This window comes from Drosophila simulans, chromosome X (genome assembly GCF_016746395.2).
Source record: "Drosophila simulans strain w501 chromosome X, Prin_Dsim_3.1, whole genome shotgun sequence".
In the NCBI taxonomy this organism is placed as follows: domain Eukaryota; kingdom Metazoa; phylum Arthropoda; class Insecta; order Diptera; family Drosophilidae; genus Drosophila; species Drosophila simulans.
This window is the reverse complement of record NC_052525.2, coordinates 716,072-737,340: the sequence shown is the minus strand read 5'-3', so window position 1 is coordinate 737,340 and position 21,269 is coordinate 716,072. Positions and strand designations below refer to the sequence as shown.

At 46.6% G+C, this 21,269-nt stretch overlaps 3 protein-coding genes across 4 annotated transcripts in view; 1 reads left to right on the top strand and 2 right to left on the bottom strand.

Moving 5' to 3' along the window:
* Positions 1-21,269, top strand: part of LOC6724819 (uncharacterized protein CG43867) — an 85,010-nt gene that overhangs the window by 12,180 nt on the left and 51,561 nt on the right. The window contains 3 exon segments of the mRNA XM_016173162.3: positions 934-1,315; positions 1,318-1,779; positions 1,932-2,024. Coding sequence (XP_016037598.1) covers positions 947-1,315; positions 1,318-1,779; positions 1,932-2,024 — 924 coding nt within the window. The 5' untranslated portion in view covers positions 934-946.
* LOC6740597 lies at positions 74-792 on the bottom strand. Of its 2 annotated transcripts, none has more exons than XM_016175136.3 (2): positions 707-792; positions 74-626 (listed from the first exon to the last, which is right to left on the bottom strand). In XM_016175136.3, the coding sequence occupies exon 2, from the start codon at positions 621-623 to the stop codon at positions 195-197; it is 429 nt and encodes a 142-aa protein (XP_016037604.1). In that variant the 5' UTR covers positions 624-626; positions 707-792; the 3' UTR covers positions 74-194. The 2 variants fall into 2 exon arrangements, with proteins under 2 accessions (XP_016037604.1, XP_016037605.1); XM_016175137.3 differs by having other exon boundaries at positions 82-639; positions 707-778.
* LOC27208385 (seminase) lies at positions 17,696-18,694 on the bottom strand. Its single transcript, XM_016183968.3, has 2 exons — positions 17,925-18,694; positions 17,696-17,856 (listed from the first exon to the last, which is right to left on the bottom strand). The coding sequence occupies exon 1, from the start codon at positions 18,692-18,694 to the stop codon at positions 17,930-17,932; it is 765 nt and encodes a 254-aa protein (XP_016037601.2). The 3' UTR covers positions 17,696-17,856; positions 17,925-17,929.

The following is a 21,269-nucleotide window of genomic DNA, read 5'->3' as shown; positions in this document are numbered from 1 at the left end:
AATAAGAGGTTTGGCCCCACAAGCGCTGTAATCCGTGTGTTTACTTATTGGTTTTGTAATAATTTAAAATGTGTATAAATTTTTATTTGAATTAAGAATTTTCGATTTCATGGTATTATCGGTTGAAAAATCTAAAGGACTTCGATCAAGTGCACGGTTTGCTGGGGGATTTTGTTGGCGAGAAGGGGAACCCATCACGAGCCCCATCCGAAGAGCCGCTGTAAGATGCCGCGTCTGTTCTCAGAGGCGCCGACTGCCGCCGATGCGGTTCGCGAGGTAGCCAGATTTTCAGCGGCATTGCGGGTCTCCGACGAACTGTTACCGGTCGGGGTCACCACTGTCGGCGTGGTTGTACGGCGATCGGGCAGGGGTCGAGCAAGGGGGGCAGCTGGAATCGAGGCGGCCACGGCTGCGGCCAAGGCCAGAGTGTCCTCCGAAGGATGCGAGGCCAGCGGCGTGGCGGTGGGTGGGTTCAAATTGGTAGCTGCCACCGGTGCAGGTGTTAGCTGGGTTTGCATCTGCGTCTGCTGCGGCTGCTGCTGATGCGAATTTTGCTGCGACTGCCGGTGTTGGTGTCCTTTGCCCTTGGACTTATTGCCACCGCTCGATTTGGGATTTGCCATTGTCTGGGGGATGGTACTTTTTTAGATATCATAATTGAACTTACAAAAATAAGAGAAAATTCGAGAAAAATTGGGAAACTAACGTAGGATTCCAAAGGTTTGTGTAGGAAGGTGTCTGTGGAGCAACTGAACAAAAGGGGGTAGCAATGGATATGACATTCCGACTCCAGGCACACTTGATCTGGAAAATTTCAAACGCATTCGGCATGGGATGGAAGCTAGTGCTATACGTTGGACTTCGTCTATTTATCTATGCAGAATCGAATGCAACACCACTAATAAAACCATAATTTACCATCTGCACTTTCAGCCACACCGCGTCAATGTCTGACGAAGTGCCTTTGGGTCGCCTATCGCAAATCTTCGATACGCTAACCAACCTTCAGCAGCAGCAGCACTTGCGTTCCCAGGAGCAGCTGCACCCGCAGCAGCATCCGCACTCGCAGCTACAGCCGGAGCCGCAGCAGTCGTCTGCGGAGATCCGAAGGAGATCAGCCTCGTCATCGCCATCGCCTTCGGCCAGTGCCTCTGCCTCGACATCAGGGCGGGCCACGCCTTCTCTGGGTGTGGCCAGCCCTCTGAACTCATTGCAATACTACAGCCACGCCCACAACTATTTGCTACGGCCGCAGGAAGTTGGCGGCAGCGGCTACCTGCACACCTTTCCCTCGCACTTTTACCACCACCAAGTCCACAAGTCCACCACCTGCAACAGCACAGCCAGCCGCCCTCGCTGCCGACCCAATTGGGCGTGGCACGTGGATCACAATCACTGCAGGGATCTCCGCTTTTGGCCAAGAGAGCCACCTCCTTCAGTGGCCAAATACCACTGGCTCAGGGACGTTTCACTGCCGGCGGAACTGCAGCAGCAAGTGGAGCCACTGGACTCCCTGCATCCACACCGAATAGTCCCAGGCTCTTGCCCCGTCGAGCACCACGCCCACCGCCTATTCCGGCCAAGCCGAATCAGGTGAAGGCGGACCAGCAGTCGAAGGATGCGCAGGCTCGGAACTCGACTACCACGACGGTTCAGTCCACCGTGAATCCCGTGCTGGCAGCTCTCGATGCGCCGGATGCCCCATGGCCGCACTTTTCTACGCTCACCGAACATCTGGACGTTCACCAGGTGAACAACTATGGCCAGGCGTTGCCGCAGGTGAGTTTGAATAACCAATTGTGCTGATTCCGATTGCGTAAAGTGCTCAAGTTAGCACATTTCAGCATGTGCTCGTCTATGTCGACACCCATTGTTATAGCTCAGCCCTCTGTTGTGGCCTAAATGACATCGCTTCCTTTCCTTCTCAACAGATCAATTGGCAGGAGCGGTGTCTGGAGCTGCAACTGGAGCTGCACAGGTCCAAGAATCAGGCGGGTCGTATACGCGACATGCTGCGAGAAAAGGTGAGTAAACAGAAATGGGGTAGCGCGATTTCGGGATGTCGAGATGTCGAGGGCCAGACAGCCCCCAAAGTGGGTCGCTGGGGATGTCTAATGATTAGCCCAAATGAGTTAATAAGTAAAAAGCAACACAGACACACACGAACATTAATTACCGAGGGGCTGGGGAGGTGACACTCTCACATCTTCTGCTTAATTATGATTTATGAGAGAGCCACGGCTAAAACATTTTTACGACGACCCTCGCAATTACCATCCGCACACACACACATCGGAGCTTTCATCGAGTGGCCAGAACATTTTCCACCCGCTTTCCTAGAGATAGTGCAGCTGTTTTCCCGGCACATGTTGATGCGGAAAACGAGAGGGAAACCCAGCAGCTCGTGGTCCTTGCTCATTATTAGCCTAATTAAGTCATTAGGCATTTGGCCAAGAGCCGTCTGCTCGTCTGATGCGAAAACTATATGAATTATGTATTAGTCAGATGTGAACTAACTCTCCTGGAAATGCGCAGTTGGGGTGAAGTATTGCTTTCCTCTCAGCCCGACATAACCGTTTGCTTGAATGATTGTTGGTCCATGAATAATGCAGGAAACGCTATTCTCGTGACCTCCGCATCTTGCGGTGGCATCATAGGGTTAAATCAGGGTGTTTTGTCTGTCATTAGATTCCTTCTCCATTGACACAAAACCCTCAAGTTCAGCAAAACATTAAGTTTCATCCAATAGCTTAACGGCGATCAATGAACTTCCAATTCAAAACACACAAATTCGAGCATGGGCTATGCACCATTTGGGAGCCAAAATGTATACTCGATTGTTATTATTAAAATAATTCTGTTTGGCTCTTCAATATTTAATTGCCGGACTCCGAGCATTCGAAACGGCAGCAAAAGGTCAACAAAAAAATTTACCAAATATGGCAAAGTATGGCAAAGAGTGCGCTATGAATATTTTATTCCTGTTTTATGCATTTGCCATTTGCCAGTTGCCATTTCCCATTTGAAATTTTGCTTTGTCGCCCGAGCTTCGGCTTCTTTCTTTGTCCTCCTCCCTTTTTGGTTGACTTTTCAACTTTTTGCCAGCTGCAATTCAAGTGCATCATAAATTTTAAATAAGTTGCACTAAACTTGCAATGGTCCGGACACAACTCTCCTGCCTTTCGACTCCTTCCTCGACTTCCGCGCATCAAAAATGCCAAAGCAAGCGCCTTTAAATATGAAATGATAAGTTATGCTCTTTCGCTCCATCTCCCAATTCCAAGTTGACCTTTTTTGGGCCTGAAGAGCGGAAGTATTCCTAAGATCTTCGGTTCTCGAAAAAATCTGGTGTATTCCCAAATAGTTGGCCCACTTCTCAGCCTAAGCGGAGAATAATGATGAGTTAACCAAAAAATATACATAGTAAGCAATGAGTCCGTCTTTTGATAAAAATCATTTGAAACGGGTCATTAAAATGTTTACTGTTCGAGCTTGTAAAATGCAAATTTTCGGTGCGGCAAAGATGAAGTTTTGGCTTCTTGTTCTTTTGGCATCTCCTTGGCTGCGTAATGTAAAGCTCAAAGGCGGCTTCTTCTTCAGGAGCCAGGATGCGGAAAGAAGAGCCAAAAACAAGGACAAGCGCAATCAGAAGAGACGTTAAGCTCAAACCACAAAATTTCAGTTGGACAGGAGAACCAGAACGGGATAGAGAATAGAAGAGAGGAGAGGAGAAGGTCCTCCGACTTTGGCAACAATGTGCAGGACGTTGAAATTATGGCCAAGCATATTGCAACATTCTTGTTGGACAATAAAATTCAAGTTTATTACCAAGCCATCGGAGAACAACAAGCGGCCGAAGTAAACAAATGGCTCGAAGTGAAAGGCCAATAAGGGTCTGGGCCAACCGGCACTGTTGCCAAATTTCAGCTTAACAAATATTGGCAAATAAACTTTGCTCGAAGGGCGGGAGGGGCGTCGTGAGGGACGCCGAGATGGAAAGCGCTCCTTGCCAATTTTCGGGCATGGAAAGTGACGTATATACGTATTGATTTTAGACCTATTTAACAATTTAAAGTTGTAAGTAATACAATAATATCAGAACAATCGTTCCGGTTGCCATTAGCCAAGCAGCGAAAACTTGCTTTGGAAGTGGTTCAAGGCCCTTTCAGTCAGTCACTCGATCGCATTAAGTGGCTATATCCCACTTCCGCATTTGTGGCTTTCTCTGCTCACTTTGCTATGCATTTTTGTTTGCCAATTTCCGGGGCTCCCGAGAAAGGGGTTTGCTCTTCCGCTGGGAAAACGGCCATGGCGGCCATAAATCTGCGTGAGCCGCTGGCCATGATTGCACATTGGATGGCCGTCAAACGGCAAACACGAACACCAAAAGTGCCCACATTAGAGTGCCGCCATAAGCTGCCACTGTTTGCCCGACGTGCCACGCCCCCTAGCCCCCAGCATCCCCCCCCCCCCCTGTCACTGTTTCGGCGTATTTGCGAAGCGCGTTAACGCGTTGAAAGCGGCGCTTAGAGGGAAATGACCGGCCGCCTTGTCATCCATTTCAATTTCGGTTGCCAAATGCAAAATCGCAAAAAGTAGTCAACCCTAAACGCGCAGATCGAAGTTGGCTATACTCTTGTTAAGGAAAATTGTATAAAAACAAACAAAAAAGAAAGCGTTGGTGTTCAGGACCTAATGATTGGTGATCATAAAGTAGAGAGACATTTAGACTACATTTCCTCCGACATAAAATTGTTGGTGGCAAACTGCAAGGGGAAGTCAAGGAACCTGCTCTTTTTTAAAGCTCCCGCAAATGAGAAACGCTGACAAAAGTTGGCTTGTCGATCCATGTGGAACGCACCTCCCACCTCTCACCCACCACGCAGATACAAGCACCGATGCAAATGGACGGCAACTGTCAGGATGGTGGCACTTCCTGGGAACAATGAAACATCCGGCAGATATTTCAGTCTCAGTTTCAGTTGTATCGGAGCTTACACAACGAGAAAATCCGATACAATTGGTACAACGGAAATGAATTTAAGTGGTTCCGTCGTTTTCGCGTCACATGGCACTTGTGTAATTAGCCTACACTGTGTAGATAAAATATATATTATAATATATAGAAATAGTTTGCTCGAAACGTATAAAAAGTACACATGTGTCTTTTTTGTTAAAAAATAATCCGTTTTTTTATCAGAACATTCAAAATAATGGTCCAAATATGGAATGCCATACCTCGATGAGCTCGTATTAAAATTCCCAATGGATCTGTGTTCACAAATTGGAATTTTTTTTTGATAATTTTTTTTTGCAAATTTTCATGATGTTAAAAAAAAGAAGCGAAATATGACCCAAAAATTAATTTCCCCAAATCCTTCAAAAAGTGAAAGTGATTGTTAGCACTGGTAAATAGCTTCTCAAAAAAGGTATTCTTTCATCTATATGACAATTTTTACCGAAGTTATGAAGATAATTCCGCTTGTAAGTATCAGATTTTTGGCAAAAGCCGTTTTTCCGAATTTCGCTCATCAAATAATCATTTTTTGCCACAACTTTCAAAATAATTGCCTAATTTTGGAATGCCATATCACGTTGAGCTCGTAATTAAATTTCCAATTAAACTGTGTTTAAACATGGGAATTTTATTTTTGGTCATTTTTTTTTTGCTAATTTTGATGATGTTACCCCTTAAAAAAAATGTGAAAATTTGGCCAAAAATTAATTTCACAAAATCTGTTAGAAAGTTATAGGGATGGTTAGTATTGGTAATAAGGACCATAAAATGGTAACTGTTTTTACTGTGTGACCATTTTTAGTTAAGTTATACCCATAAGCCATCCAAAATATTGAATTTTTGAATAGAATCTTTTTCCAAAGTAATACAATAGATAGAACATGTTGTTGAACGTGCTTTTGTGGTGCTCTTGGAATTTAGTAAATTCCTTAAATTATAGAACTTTTTGAGTCGTTGACAAGGGGACACCCCGCCCTTATCCTTTTTATCCCTTTTATCCACACCCCAGAGGAGGATGCCAAATGCTTTGCCTTCGTGTTTAATTAAAATTTTTGACAACTTCGTGCCTCGGCATAAATTGGGCATCGATGCGATGCGATAGAGAACTGCCCAAAGGCTCAAAGACGGGGGTCCAACTTGGTCCAACTATTTGAGCAATTAGAAGAGGAATCCCAACCCTTTTGGGCCACGTCAATTAGTGAAGAAAAAATGAGATGCGTCTGTGGGTGGGTGTGAGTGTGGGTGTGGGTGGTAGGCTTCGTCCAGTTTTTCCTGCGCTGGACTGGAGATTCAAATTGTGTTCTAGTCATGTGCATAGGGCCGAATGGAAACGCACATCGACTGTGGTCCTCAAAACGAATGGCCACCATTCGCCTAATAAATGAGGCATTCCCCTCCAGAACGACTCTTCTGTCCTGGCCACGCCCATTACTTGAATGGGGCGGACCACCATGGACGCCGACGAGGACAAGGCACAAGAAATCGCTTTCTAAAAAGTTTTTCTGTTTGGGGCAATTTCTTTTCGCTCTTTTTTTGGCGGGGGGAGAAGGAAAGGCTGTCGCGACAAACTCATTTTGTGTATGCAGCACACATGTTGGCTACGCTCGTTTATTCATTTGAATTATTCCCAAAAGCGCATTTAATTTTAATTATGCGTGACAATGCCTCATACGCTCTCATTGCCGCCAAGATTACAGGCTGCTGACGGCGAGGACTATAGTTGGGTTCCTTTTCGCCACGTTTTAACGTTCCTGGGCTTAAATATGCAGAAAAATATGCTGCCAGATGAGGAAAGGCACTGCACGAGTGGCGGACCTAAAATGTATCCTTCTAATGTCGCTGCCGTTTGTTCTAAACTCTGTGGTGAAATTCCATTTTTGCACTCTTACTTTTCGGGCTCCGTTTAAAGTCAGCCCAAAAGTAGCGATCCAGGTCTAATCTGAGCTATAAACGTGATAACAACGACTTCTTCAACGAATTTTGATTCGTATTTTGAGTAGTTATGGAACTTGAATTTATTTCCGGCTTTAAAGACTTTCATAAACAACATGCAAAAGGCAAAATATGTGCCACCCTCGACAACAATGAAATCAACGAGCAAAACAAGGCAAAAGCTGAAACAATGCGAAAAAACAGGCCGGAAAGTGAAGGGACTAGGCAGTCAGGATGCGATTTGGGGCAGGCACAAAAAATCAAATAAATATTTTAGCTTTGAAACATTTTCCAGCATTTTCCCCACTCTTCGCTTCTGATATGTATATACATATGAACAATAAATATATGTACATATGTATTTTACAAGCTTCAAATGCCGAGCAACTAAAAGCGAGTGGGAATAGAGGCACAATTTGAATGTGGGACATGCTCGGCGGGCAGTGTGCAAGGATGAATCGAAATGGATGAGCCACTAGGATAGTGACATCCGTGGTAATGGGCATCGAAATGCCGGAGAGGTCAATGCAATACAAAACAACATAGTTGAGTGTATAAAAAGAGAATTATGAATTTTTTCTTCAATGTCCTGAAGTAGTAAATAATTGTACGAGTATATGGAAACTATTTATGCTTGCTCGCTTTTCTGTTTGTTGCTCTGTATTTTTGAAATTCCTTTTATTCAGCTCTCATTCTCTTCCTTTGGCTAAAATACTGGGCTAAGCTCTGGTCATATATTGTTTGTAAGTCTGTTATCGTGCAACGCATAACTCTGGCTTAAGTACATATATGCACACGGTTGCACAACAAATGAAATGGAACCCTCAAAGTAATGCCAAATAATTATTTTAAGCGGATTGCAAGACGGTCAAAAGAGGGGGGATTGTTCACGGGATAATTTATGACAAGAGTGCAAAGTGCGGGCTGACAATGAAGCAATAGAGATGCCAAAAACTAAAAAATGTCAAAGGCAGCTTGATCTCGAACTATTTACAAATGGATAAATAAATCGAAATTTGAAACTCTATTTCTATGGTATAGTATTATCTATTTTCCGATAACTTCATGTTTGTTTTACGATATCTCGGATACTTCGATACTCCGCTCATCCACATTAGGAGCCGTATCCAGGGGAATCGGATGTAGTGAAATGTTTGTGGAGAGCGCAAAAGCAGGGGTAAGAGGGCAATAAAATATATGTATGTGTGCATGGGATTAAAAAGGGTTTTAGCCAGTGGTTCCCTCTGTTTTTCCTGCTGTGCACTGTTGTTGGGCTTTGGCCAAGAATAACAGGAGTTTGTCCTTCCCATCGCCTCCCGAAAACAGGCGACAAACATTCACTTAACAAGGCCAGCACGGGTGTGGATTTTGGGGTTCCAAGGCATACTGCCTGCGGGGTATGTTCAGTATGTGATGAAAGCCAAACAATCGCCGCCAACTGAGGGGGTAATTCAAAAGTGTCGCGAGATGTCATTCCGCACTCACTCATCGTATTAGTCTGCGATGTGTGTGTTTTTTGGGCACCTTTGTTGGACTTCCGCCCCCATAATTCACCTTCTCCGAAATCCAAGATTGTTCCAAGATTCATCTGCAATGCTTTCATTAAGCATTGCCTCCAAAGTAAAGAAAGCACTGAGTGGGGAATCATCCATTGCCTTTTCGTAACATTCACACATAAATATTTATTTGCCAAGTCGTCTGTGCGCAGCTTGAATCCTTAGCCTTTGGATGTCGTACCCTTACCGAATTCAGTTTACACAAATCTATCGAGCTTGTGGGCCTGACATGTTAAGCGTTCGGGCTTAATTGCTCAACAAGTTGGCTTCCTGCTGAGTTGAAGCCACAAATGTTGTAAGGAAACGATTTTAAGCGAAGGGCATTTTTGCATTCCATTTGGTTGCTGTTCTGTACTTCTCTGCGTGTGATTGCGTTTTTGCTACCTGGCAGGATATTTCCCAAATTGACAGCAGTTAAGGAGCAGACTTTGGTCCTGACTTAAAGCTAGCATTATGCTTCTAAATCTATAGAATTATAAGCCTTCATTAAGTCCAGCACATTTGCATTGTGGCTCGGCATCGGCGATCCCAAATCCCACATCCCACGATCCTGGCGGGATTCATTTCCTTCTGCCATTCCGCTTTTGCGGAAAAAAGGTCAGCCGAAAATCAATAGCGACAACTAATGCCCCCTGCCACAAACGCCGCCCGTGGTGGTGAGAGGCTTTCTTTGGTTTGATGTTGACATGTTGTCGTCATCATCATCGCTCGCTGACGACGACGACGTTTAATTTAAAATTCAAATGCAAACATGTTTGGCAACGCGAACCGTGAACGAGGAGCGTAGGCGCGCAGGGCGGGCAAAATCCGGAGGGTCGCGGAAGTGGAGCAGCCGAGCAGTTCCCCTCGACCGGAGTCATTAAAATTCGCAGGCGGCCAAAACATGTGGCCAACTTGGTTTCTTGGCCGCTTTAAGCGAACGAGAGTGCCGCCTCGTTTTTGCTCCATCTTCCTTTTCTTGTGTGTGTGTGTTTTTGTTGGCTTTAATGTACACAATCAGAGCAGGAAAGTATGCTACAGGATGGCGGGCAGCTCCTGACGACGCGGAGTATTTCCTGAGCGGCGGGAGCAGTCAGCAGGCCCGAAGCGCCGAACCCACCATGACAGCAAGAGGGAAAGTCCTCGCGCCGAGAAATACTGGGAAATTCTGCCCCGACTGTTTTGGCGCTCGAAATTAAGTTGGTTTGTGGTCCACAGAAAGCATTACATACTATGTAGCATTCAACTACGTTGCAAACTTATGCTGGTACTAAGTGGACTCCCAATGATAAATCGGGCTTAATTCGTCGTATATTTGTACAGCCCCAATGATACTGTTCCTTCGCTCGAATGTTTGCCCAAGAACGCACGCTCATCGTTCGAAAAAGTCCCACCTGAAGGACCTTGGTCCTTCGAACCGATTTTCCCACTCGGGAAATTGGCGAAAGTCACCACTCGCAAGCGAACGAACTCCCCGCGCGGACACACACACATGCGCATTCCCCGCCAGCTGTTCGGCAGAGCGCGAGTGTGTGTGTGTGCGGCTGTGGCTGTGTAGGTCGGTAAATCACATCCATACATCCGTGGCATGGCACACGGCAATCAGTTTGTCTTTGGCTGCGTAACGCGTTGCGTGGTCCGTGCCGCAGGTCCTGCACTTTCGCTTCCGCTTTCCGGGTTCCGTCGTCCGCTGTGCGTGGAAAAGTTAAATCGGTTGCGCTGCGATTTTTTGTTTTTTTTTTTTCCAGTCAAATTAGCTGGTCAGTGAATCAAACGCCTGCAAAATTGTTGCATTCTCTCTAGTTTGGTTCATACAAATCTAAAATGTTGACGGAAAGAATAACAGAATAACATCAAATGGTCTCTTATTTCGACATCACCCTTGTTTGTGTTTATTTTGAATTATTTTTATCTTATATTATGTTCGGCCTGTCTGTGACAGAATTTCCCCTTTTGAAGCTGTGAAATTGGAACTCAGATTGGGTTTTGTTACTCGTGGTTGGAGCCATTGGATTTTACCCGTAAATATGCTGAGATCTGCTTTCAGTTGCTGTCCCAAGTTACTCCCGTTCAGTGTTCTATTCGCTTGTGAAATCTGAGTGAAATGTAAATCTAATTGTAATTGAACCTAATCAAATTTGTTCACTGCTTTCAAACGCTTTATGCAAATACTTTTCGCTACGAGCGTATCTTTCATGCTGATGTGCTGATTTGAAATATAATTTCGTGTTTATATTATACTATTTGAACAATAGTCCAGATTGCTTAAATAGAAAAATCAGAAAATGAAATTCGAACTTGAACCGAAATTCAATCAAATGGCTGGCCAGTACTACCAGAGCCCCTTTTGCCACCTGACTTGGGCGCCTGGAGGACCTTTTCTGTTGCACAGGCTTTAAATTTCAAGCTCGTGTCATTATTATATGCCTAGGTGTTCTGGTGTGCGTGTGCCGGGGCAATTGCAAGCCTCCTGTCTGCCACCCACTTATACAAGCGCACGGGCCAGGACTCGGCGCACACTTGCACACAGAGGGCATATGTATATTATCTCCAGTGAATTATGGCCTGGCCATATAGATTCCAAAACGGCTTGTCCTTACAAGAACTGCCACATGTCTGGAAGCAGAGCGGAGGAGCGACTGGCCCATATGAGCCGCCCACTGGGGGTCGCCTCCGGCCCCCTCTGCTCCCTAGTATTATACCCCCTTTTCGACCAGTGTATGTATCATCATCATCGTGCAGCGTGTGTGTGTGTGTGTGTGGCACACATTGTTAAATGGACGATACAAAACTTCAGACACCAGTAGTCCGGCAACAAGAGCCCACACACATACACACTTGTGCACTGAGGACATGTCCTGGCCAGGACACCCTGCCAAAACCCCTTGAAAACCAGCGCTCCCTTCATCCCAAATCGCCCTTACATGGCGACTCTTTTGCTGCTGTTGCTTCTGATGCTGTTGCATCGCATTTCTCCGGCAAACTTCACTTAAAATCTGATCTCTGCTGCCAGATACACAAAGAAAAATTTCGAAACCGTCAAAGTTAATAGTTTGCATAGTACTTCTGGCTGGCTTACATTTTTCTTCAGCATATAGCACAAAATGTCTGACAGCTCCCAATAAAGTTAATGCAAATAAACTTCATGGCCAAAATCTTTTTCTGACCGTTTGTCCGCCCTGGGACCCCTTAAACCAGCTTTAAATCATGGCAAAGTCTGGCGCATAATCGAAATAGGTTTAGCCACTAATTAGCTTCAGATGGACCCTCCCCCCATCAACTTCCCTTCGCCGCGCCCCTCTTAATTCGAACTTCACAATCTGTCTCTGCTCCATCTGCCCCTTTCCCGATGGGGGAGACCCCCCATCCATCTCCATCGCTCCCCCTTCACGGAAAATTTATCGATGGCCGGACAGCATTAGCCCCATCGATGGGGTGGGGGCGTTGGAAATTGAGTTATTTATGCTCTGGAATTGATTGCTGCTTGTTGTAAATTGCCAACGCGTCCAACGTCTGGCTCAAGTCAAGCGTGTGTGAAGTCCTGCTCCGCTTCCGAGTCCACTTGCTTGCCGTTGGTCCACCGATTTTGTTTTGAGGAAATTCTAAATGCCCCATCATTTATTTATCAGCGCAAACATACACAAGTACTTGTGCAGATGAGCTGGTTTTAATAACAGTTGGTGTTCTGATATTTTGTTTTTTGTTATCGTTGCTTTTGTGTGTTTTCTTTTGTTATCTTATTTCAAAATGTTTTCATTTAATTAGAGCCTAAATGCAAGGAAGCTACTGCTTGGCCGATACTTTCATGTGGAACTCACCAGGGATCCAATTGCGAAATCGATTTGGCCGTACAAAGTACCAACTCTGGCTCTTTTTTATTCGTCTGGTGGTGTCTGGTGCCGGGAATCAGATTTAATTTATTTATACTTTTGATGGCGATTTCCGTTCGATTCGGATTTCGATTTAGTCCCATCAAATGGCAAATGACAACAATCTGTTTCTGCGGTTAATGTCCGCCCGCGCCTTAACCCTTTCCCGCCCGCCACTGACCAACTCTTAACCCCTGGGGGCCATTAATCATGTGGGGACGCCTACGAGTATGCAGCCTGCAATTAAAAAACAAACAATTGCCAATGGCAACATAAATTTGCATGCCAGACGCGACGAGAGAGAGTGCAACTGCAGCAATTCTTTTGCCACTTGCAGCAGCAGGTTAAAGTGCGATTATCGAGTGTTTAATGTGTGGCACAAACTATGCAATGGACGGCTGCCTCGTGTGACCAGCATGACCAGCATGACCCGCCAGCGGTGAATAGGAATATTCATATGAATATAGAACAACGAACTCCAGCTGATAATTGCGAAGTGGACCCGATGGATGCCACTGGGTCCACCAAACTTCCACACTTGCACAAGCAACGAGAGGCGGCAGATCGTCCCGTTTCCGGATCGGGCGGAGGATCCTCCTCGTTGACTTTGTCTGGTGCTGTCACCACGAGCATGGAGGTCACCGTTAGCACCACTACCACCACCACCATTATCGAATCCTCCAGTTCGACGAACACCACCCTCGAGAAGAACTCCCCCAGTCCAGCAGGGGGCTCATGTTCGTCGGGCAGCGGATCCTTATCGCCGGCCTACTTGCAGCACCACCTGCAGCACCATGGATCACCGCTGCACCACCTGCAGCTGCACCACCACACCGCGCCACCTTCGCCCTTGGCAGCGGTACGCAGTGCCCAAATGGGTTCGTCGGTGGCCAATGGAGCGGGTCCGGCGGCCTCCTGTCTGGCAGTTTGTTGCTCCCCCGGCAGTTCACATCATCATTTGGGCCACGTGGGACACTTGGCCACTGGCCACCCGCTGCCCCACCAATTGCCCCATCCATCGCTCTACCCGCTAATGGCCGCCGCCCAGCTGGGCTATGCCGGCTCCAGCGGACCCAGTTCGCTGGTCAACTCGCCCGCCTTGGGCAGACGGAAGCGGTACACCAGCAACTCTTCCAACTGCTCCAGTCAATTCAACAACAACTACGCCGGCCTGGACGTGGATTCGCTGGACGACATGTTGAGAAAGGTGAGCTGAGGAGTTTAAATCTGCATACTCCTTTAAGATGTGGTAATGAAAAAGATGAATGATTAGAGGATTAATCTTGGGGTTTTAACATACAATACTTCTGTGCCGACTTTAAGTTGGGAGTGGTTTTAGTTGCTTTAGGAATGGACAGGCCTACCCATTGGGTAAATAGGCTTGGACCATGAACTCCTTCCACAGCCGCAAAATCAACGCTCCGCTTTTTTTTGGGTGGAGAGAGTGTTTAGGCTCCTAGTTCCCCGTCGCTTAACTTTGTGGTTTTCTTGAAGTTTCATTGTTCCGGGCAGTTCTTCAAGGGTTTCCCGCCCCTTTTCCAACTTCCTTACTCCGTTTTTCCGGCTGTCTGTCTTCGTTTTCTTTGGCTTTTTGTTTGCCCTTGTCTGCTTCGGCTGTCCGTCCGACTGTCTACTGTCCCTCCGGTTCGTTTGTTCGTTTGTTGGTCTGTCTGCTCCGCCTGTCGCAAAGCCATAAATCTTGAGCCTAGTCCGCAAACACAGCGTGCGGTCTTCCTTTTCGGATCCTGTATTCTGCGCCCCTGCTCCTGCCCCGAAATGTATGCAAAGCTTTTTGCTTTATGGGGCTTCCCCCATAAATAAAATAAATAATATGCGACAAGTTTGGCCGGCCGCATGCGAACAATTTAAATTGTAATGTGCCCCCAAAACCGAGAAAGAAAATGGCAATAGAAAATGCCAATGCAAATGCTCCATATACATAGTTCCACACGGTTCCAAATGGCGTGTGTGTTTTGTAGAGGCGATAATGAACTCGACACACGTGCCAAAGGGGAAAAGCGGAAAAATGCAGTGCTCGATGCGGTTGCGGTTACCTCTTTGCGCTACCTCCCTCTCGCTACCCCTCTCTACGTCTCTCTTTTGCTCTCGCTCACTCGCTGTCTCTGTCTCACTTGCTATTGTCGCATTGCCGTTTGAAAAACTGTGGGGGAAAACTCCACTGCATCGCATTTGTGGCCGCCATAATGGTGGCAAATCGGGGAACGGGCCCCGCGATTACTGGTTGGCTCAATTCGAGGCGAAGGCGAAGCGCGTGCATAATGGCAATTTGAGTAATGGTGCCAAATATGCGGACATTTCATTGTTTGCCAAACCAGCGGGTCGTTGAATTGGGATCATAGGTTAGGTGCGTCAATTTAAGCAAGGTGTCAATTAAGAAGCGGCCATATTGCTTGAAATACAACAAAAATTAGATAAAAATGCAAGCGAAGAACAGAAAGTCCAAGTAATCCTGCAATAGGCAAGAGCGGAACTTTAATCGAATGGATCCCAATCAGAACGGCAAACAAAAACTCCTCTTGTGGTCGTCCAACCAAACTTCTTCGGTTCAAAAACTTTCAAGTGGAACCAGGCAAAAGATTGCCAAAGGTCTCTCAAGGGTACAGTCATGGCTGAAAAATAAGGACGATGTCCTTTCGGCTGAGAGCCAGCACTCGAGCGATCGATTTGGTCGGTTTTCAAGTGGAGTGTCGTACAAAATCGTCATAAGTTAAATTTACCATCACAGTGGTTTTGAAACCCCAAGTCCAGAGTGACCAGAGTGTGACCAGCTAATGCCTGTGTGACCAATGCTGATTTTATTCTGCCTAGCCAAATGTTTGAAAATAATGAAACATGCCCGCATACCAAAAGTTGTCTCCGTGTGGGTTTTAATATGGCCTTCTCTTTTGGACAAGCAGCGTCGGAATAAGATCATTGTATGCCCAAAGTGCTCGTTAGCCAACGTGAAATGCCTGCGTGGCAACAAATAAGCTCAGCCCGCATGGCTTTCCTTCGAGAATTTCCCCCAATTTGCCCTCTTTTCTGCCATTTGCCTCTCCCTTGTGTGCGTGTGAAATAATGTTTTTATAAGTCACCTTTATGTAATGACAATGGGGAATCATTAAATGTCTATTTGAGCATTTTGTGCTCCCTTTCCTCATCCTCCACTTCTACTTTACCGCCATTTCTGGCAGGACATCCTGTGACAGTGTAATTATAAGATAGGGGCCAAGGCCAGAATGTATGCCACGGTTTTTTGATTGAAGGCAAGGCACATGTAGGGGATGTGGAAAGCTGAGAGGAAGGTCGGCCAGAATTTATCTATTCATGCTGGCCCCCCACACTTGCTCTCTCGAGAGATATCCTTAAGTCCCCAGTTCACTTTTTAGCTCCAGCTACGAAAGTGAAACCAAAACTACACAGAAAAGCGACGTAAAGTAGCCAAGAACAGAGAAGACTATTTCCAAACAACAACAGAGAGAGAGAAAAAGGGTTGCCACCCTCACCCCAAGAAAAGTGCGTGTCCGTCAGGGAATTTCCCTTCAATTAGGATTAATACACAAGATACGAAAAGAACGAAAAATACGAGTGGAATAGGGAAAAGCCAGTCAAAAAAAGTAACTAGGGTAATGTGTTTCATATGTGTGGGTGTGTGGCTTTTTATGGTATAGTATGGTATGGTATGGTATGGGAAAGAGTGAACAATCCTTTTTATCCCCGTACCCGGGAATGTAGCACAATTGAGGCATTATTAGTGAAAAAGTTTTACATTTCGGACAGCTAGGGAAATGGGAAAACTCAGAATGGAAGTCTTGGCCAGAAAAGTCAAACCTTTTCGGCCCTTTCCCTTGATTATGATGAGGGGCTGACGCGATCCAGAATTCTCTGTCAGCTTCTGTTTTCCTCGGGCTTAAATTGCTAAAAAGTACAATTTATCACAATCGCCAATTGGATGACTTCTCTCGGGCTTTTTCCGTTTCTCCGACAATAACTTGACCGACTTTCGGACCTCCTACGCCAGTTTTCGCAAATTGCCTCACCTCTGTCGGTCGTCAGGATGACTCTTTCTGTTTATTTTTAGAGATTGGGTCACTGGAAGTGCTCTTTTCGACAGTTTTGTGGTCGAGAATTTTTCGAAAACTTTTGTGCCTGTGTATGTGAGGTCTGTTTGTTTAGTGGGAGTAAGTTGGGCACAATGATGGTTTGGTCGTCCTAGTTACTCTTGTAGCCTGGTTGGTACGTGTTGAGTGCCCATGAATAATCCATCGATGATGGACATAAATAATCGAAAGACATCTTTCAGGGCGTTTTTAGATTTCCTATTTCGACCCTTGTCTATTTTATTTGGCTAGCACATATTTTACAGCTCGCTTTAATTCCTCCAAAACTAAATACATACTGAGCACTTTCGAATGTTAATTCTTGGCACTTTTGCATTTAAAGTGCCGCCTGGCTCCCACTGAGATTGTGAATTTTGAGTGGGTGCTTCCAAATGGGTGTTTCCGCCAGACGTGGTCTGTTATGCAACACCTGTCGCTATCCCGATAACCGATAGCAATGACTCGCACACTTTGTTCCGACACTTGCGAAATATGCAAATTTAATATGATTTTAATTTGGACGAGAAGCTCAGAGTCCTGCGCTTGTCCCTTGATTCTCGAGACTCGAGAACCTTAGAGAACCCAGGCGACAGGACGTCAACATGTCGTCATCGTCATTGTCATCGTCAAACTATTCAAAAAGAAACTGCTATTCCATCCGCTGCCATGGCTCCCCCCTCGGCATCGCCCACGTTCTTTCCCATTTGCGTTGCACACTTTTGTGCTGCGGAACTACCAGGATTCGTGGGACTCGGGTTGTCCTTTTGTGCGGCACCATTTCCTTTCCGCCGCCACGCTGTATATTCATGTTCACGCGTAGATTTTATTAAACATATGAATTCATTAAATGTTCCTGAACAGGCAGGCTTACAGAAAAAGCGAGGGAAAAACGCCGGGAGAATTGTATGTAAATCGTCATCGCCGACCTCCTCGTTTGCCTCACCTGCATTGCTGGAGCGGCGGGTTAATGGGTTATGTGCCGTGATTTTCGAGCGACCAGAAGCAGCCAACCCGCCTTCCAATTCCTCTGCCAAACCTACTCAGACTTGGGACCTTTTGTTGATTTTTTATGTAGAGCGCAAATTGATTTGCCTTCGAAGGCAAACAGTTGTTTGGACCAAGAAGAATACGACAGTCGATAGAATTTATCAATAAGTGTGAGCTGCTGTACTCTGTAAGTTCGATGAAGACTTCAATTTTCTTTTTTGCACAAACAAAGGGTGCCTTAAATGGCAAAAAATATTCAGATGCGTATTGTATATATTGTAAGAGCTCTCTTGCGATACTACACCAAAAAGAAAATTTATTCTGCTCTTGTTCCCTTTCTTTTTCTCGGTTATAATTGAATTTTTCCTCTGTTCTCTTGCAGGTGAGTCTTTTAACCACAAACACACTTTGTTCAGCTGCAATTGGGTATGTTTTACGTGATCTTTTTGGCGTAGTTTTAAGTACAAGTATAATATTAGCTCACCCGTCTCAGCTCCGTGACCTGCTCAGCATTTCCCTGTCCAAGGTTAGCACGGCTTTTGCGATAAAGGCGCGATGGTAGTGAACCTCCGTGAAGAGAGCGGGATACCGCTTATCTCCGCATTTTCGAAAGGCTATTGCCAGACCGCATACTTCTCCTTCGCTGATCAGGGGATCCCCGGAGTCCCCATAGCACAGCCCCTCTCCCTTCGTGGCTGAGGCGCAGGTCACGCCGCCCGAGATCTGGGGAAACCATTGACGACAGTTTTTCTCGGGTTCCACTTGAACACTCATAGATTTAAGGGGCTGGGTGATATGCATCAAATTCCAGCCCACAAGCTCTTGCGGCGGTGCGAACGTATTAAGAGGGGTCAATGGCCGCGAGCACAGGCCGATGTAGTTGATCTTGTGGGAATGCGAAACGGCCGCCTTGACCCTCAGCACGGCGATGTCGTTTCGCAGGGATAGGGGCGAAAACTTCGGGTGGCGCAGGAGTCCCGCCACTGGCTTGCCCCTGAACTCCCAGGCTATCCACCTGTAGCCCGCGCGCACTGACAGCTCCTCCGGCTTGGTATTCTTCTTGAAACAGTGAGCCACCGTTAAGACGTAACGGGCACTGAACAGCGATCCGGCCGCCAGGAACTGTGGACCGTAGATCTGCATCACATAGCCGTAGTTTTGCTGCTGCACCGGGATTCCCCGATGAAGGGCATCACCCCATCTGACTGCGATGGCAAGGAGGATAAGCTGCAGCGACTCCACTACAGCTGCCATCGTACATGAACTGGCCCAGAAGCTGAGCGGATGCGATCGGATATGGGGTAGAAGCGTAGCGATTTCCATTCGATGCGGCTGCTCAAGTTCACTGTGCGAGGCTAATGCTATGCATATAATACGGGGAAAGTTGTGACTGGGTGGCATGAGTCGATACAGCGTGCTTTGGCAGAACTGTCACTATAGTCTGCCGAAATCCTAGTGCGGAATATTCGTACTCGGTGGCAAGGGTCCTTCAACGAGATAACATAATCCTGTCGTGCCTCTTGAACCACAGATCCTGTTAGGCATAAAAAACACAAGTTAATATCGCAGGAGCAACCTTAAGCATGCCATGCTCCAATCACGCCGGCCTGTCAGTCCTCTCTAGCTTCCAGCCACCAGGATCCGCCATTCAGCCTTCAATCACGCCTCGCCCACCACCTCACCTCCTTTCAATCGCAATCCCAGTGCCACACCACTGCCCATGCCCTCTGTTATTGTTGTTCGCACACAATTAACACTCGAAATGTTTAACAGGCTTACTGTGAAGGGCTCAAGTGGCAGGCAGACGACGTCTGTTTGAGTGCGGTGGTTCTGTTTTGGGTGCCTTGGGTGGTAGGGTGGTTGCAAGTTGGTCATGCGTGGCCACATTCCCACATCCTCCCACGCCGAGGCGAACGAGCAACAACATGCCACTTAATTTCATTTCTTTTCATTTGAGCCACACAGTGAGGCGCACAGTGAGGCAAAGCAGCCATCGATGGGTGTATACTCGTCGTGCCTCCTCGACTTTCTTTGCAATCCTGCATCCTGCATTTTGACACAGCTGATTGATGTGGGGCAGGAACTTCACTGCCTTACCAGCTTTTTCTTAGCCAACTTATCGAATGCGTCAATGTCAGGAATGGTTTGAATTCAAACTAAACCTGATTAAAGTTCGATCTAAAGTATTCCTAGATATGCTTTATCTTTGATTTCATCACTTTAAGAACTCGCTTCACTGTGCTTTTCCCTACCTTCGTTGTTTTTGTTTCCCGCCATGTGTTTTCCCTCTTCCGCCGTCTCATTTTTTCCGCTTGTCATAAAGCGGCGTGAATGTAATCAAGGCGGCTATTATTCTTAGATTTAAAGCGCAAATGAAAACGCCCCAGTCGAGAGCTCGCTTGCCTTTCTCTGCTCGGCTTTCTGGGTGCCCCTTGCCCCGCCCTTGCCACCATCGCATCCCTTTGCTCCTTGGGTTCAATACAAACAATGGACCACGTATGTGGCATATGCGTGTCTTCCTCTGTGAGGGCAGCAGGAATAAAAAAGCAAGCGCGTTGTGGCATACAAAAGCCTCATTGTTCGACTCGCCGCCGAAATGCTGCCGAAAAGCTGGCGGAGACGGAGAACGGAGCTGGAACATATATGTATGTAAGTGTCGTGCTTAAATATGCAAGTCTATTGTGTGAAGACCCCCTCGTTTCTCCTTCTTTGGAGCCGCACACATTTTTAAGTAACTTTCAGGCCCGCATTCTACATTCCACAGTCCAGACCCCCCGTTCATATGCGCACTCACAATTCGTTATTCATTCGAGTGAGTGCCCTGATTTGTCATGCAAATTCAATTAGCAGGCCGCCGCTCACAAAGGAAAACCGCAGGCCCGAAAATTATGCAACAGTTAATCAGAAAAAGTGCAGTGCCACGGCTGCACCATCGCTTCCTTTTAAACCATCGCTCCCTTCTACACAGAGCGAAAAAAGTACTTGACACAAAGTACAAAAGTACAATGTCACAGGGGTAAATTATTTCATAGGGTTATCTTTTTCTCCTTTCCAAGTGAATCCCATTGAGTTATGAAACTGGTGAAAACATTTTGACTGCGCTCTTCGCTCAGTGTATGCGTACAGTTCACCTGACCTCCTGCTGTACGCCACGCTACCGAACTTTTTTAATCGATAATGGCCGCGCCACTTGAAAATGACGACGACGATGACGATGACGACGCCAGGCAGTCTGCGAGTCCTGTGCGGCTCTTCGCTCCTCTTTTTGCCACTTCCGGTTGGCGTTCCATCCCATTTCGGTTCGCTTCCTTGCCACATTTGCTTGGCTTCGGTTTGACTTTTGGCCTGTGTGGGTGTTGTTAGGTGGTGGATGTTGGGCAGTGGGCGCTGGTCAGTTGGCGGGACTGAACTGAAACGGAATGGGGCTGCCAAAGGCAAACAATTGCATGGTAATTCGCATGGGCCGTGAATGGTCGGTTGGTTCTCGTGCCGTGGTCACTGCGAAAAGCAGGAGCACGGTTCGTGAAATTGGCGTAATTCGGCTTCTTGGCCTCACATTTGGAAATCGCACCTCGAGTACGGATAATAGGAGTCGCAGGTCAGGGTCCCCAAAAATATTTTAGATACTGGGTATCCCATCCCATACGTTAGCAGCAGCTTTTGTTGCCATGGAAGTGTTACTTTTCTGTCTGTGTCTCCGCCTTAATGCCGCAAAAGCCACTCGAAACATGCTTGCACCGACCGCAGCCCGCGTGCGGCGGTTCCGCGACCCTCTCTTCCCGTGCCCATGGCCCCGGCCAGCTCTTTTTTCGACCACGCACTATTCCCC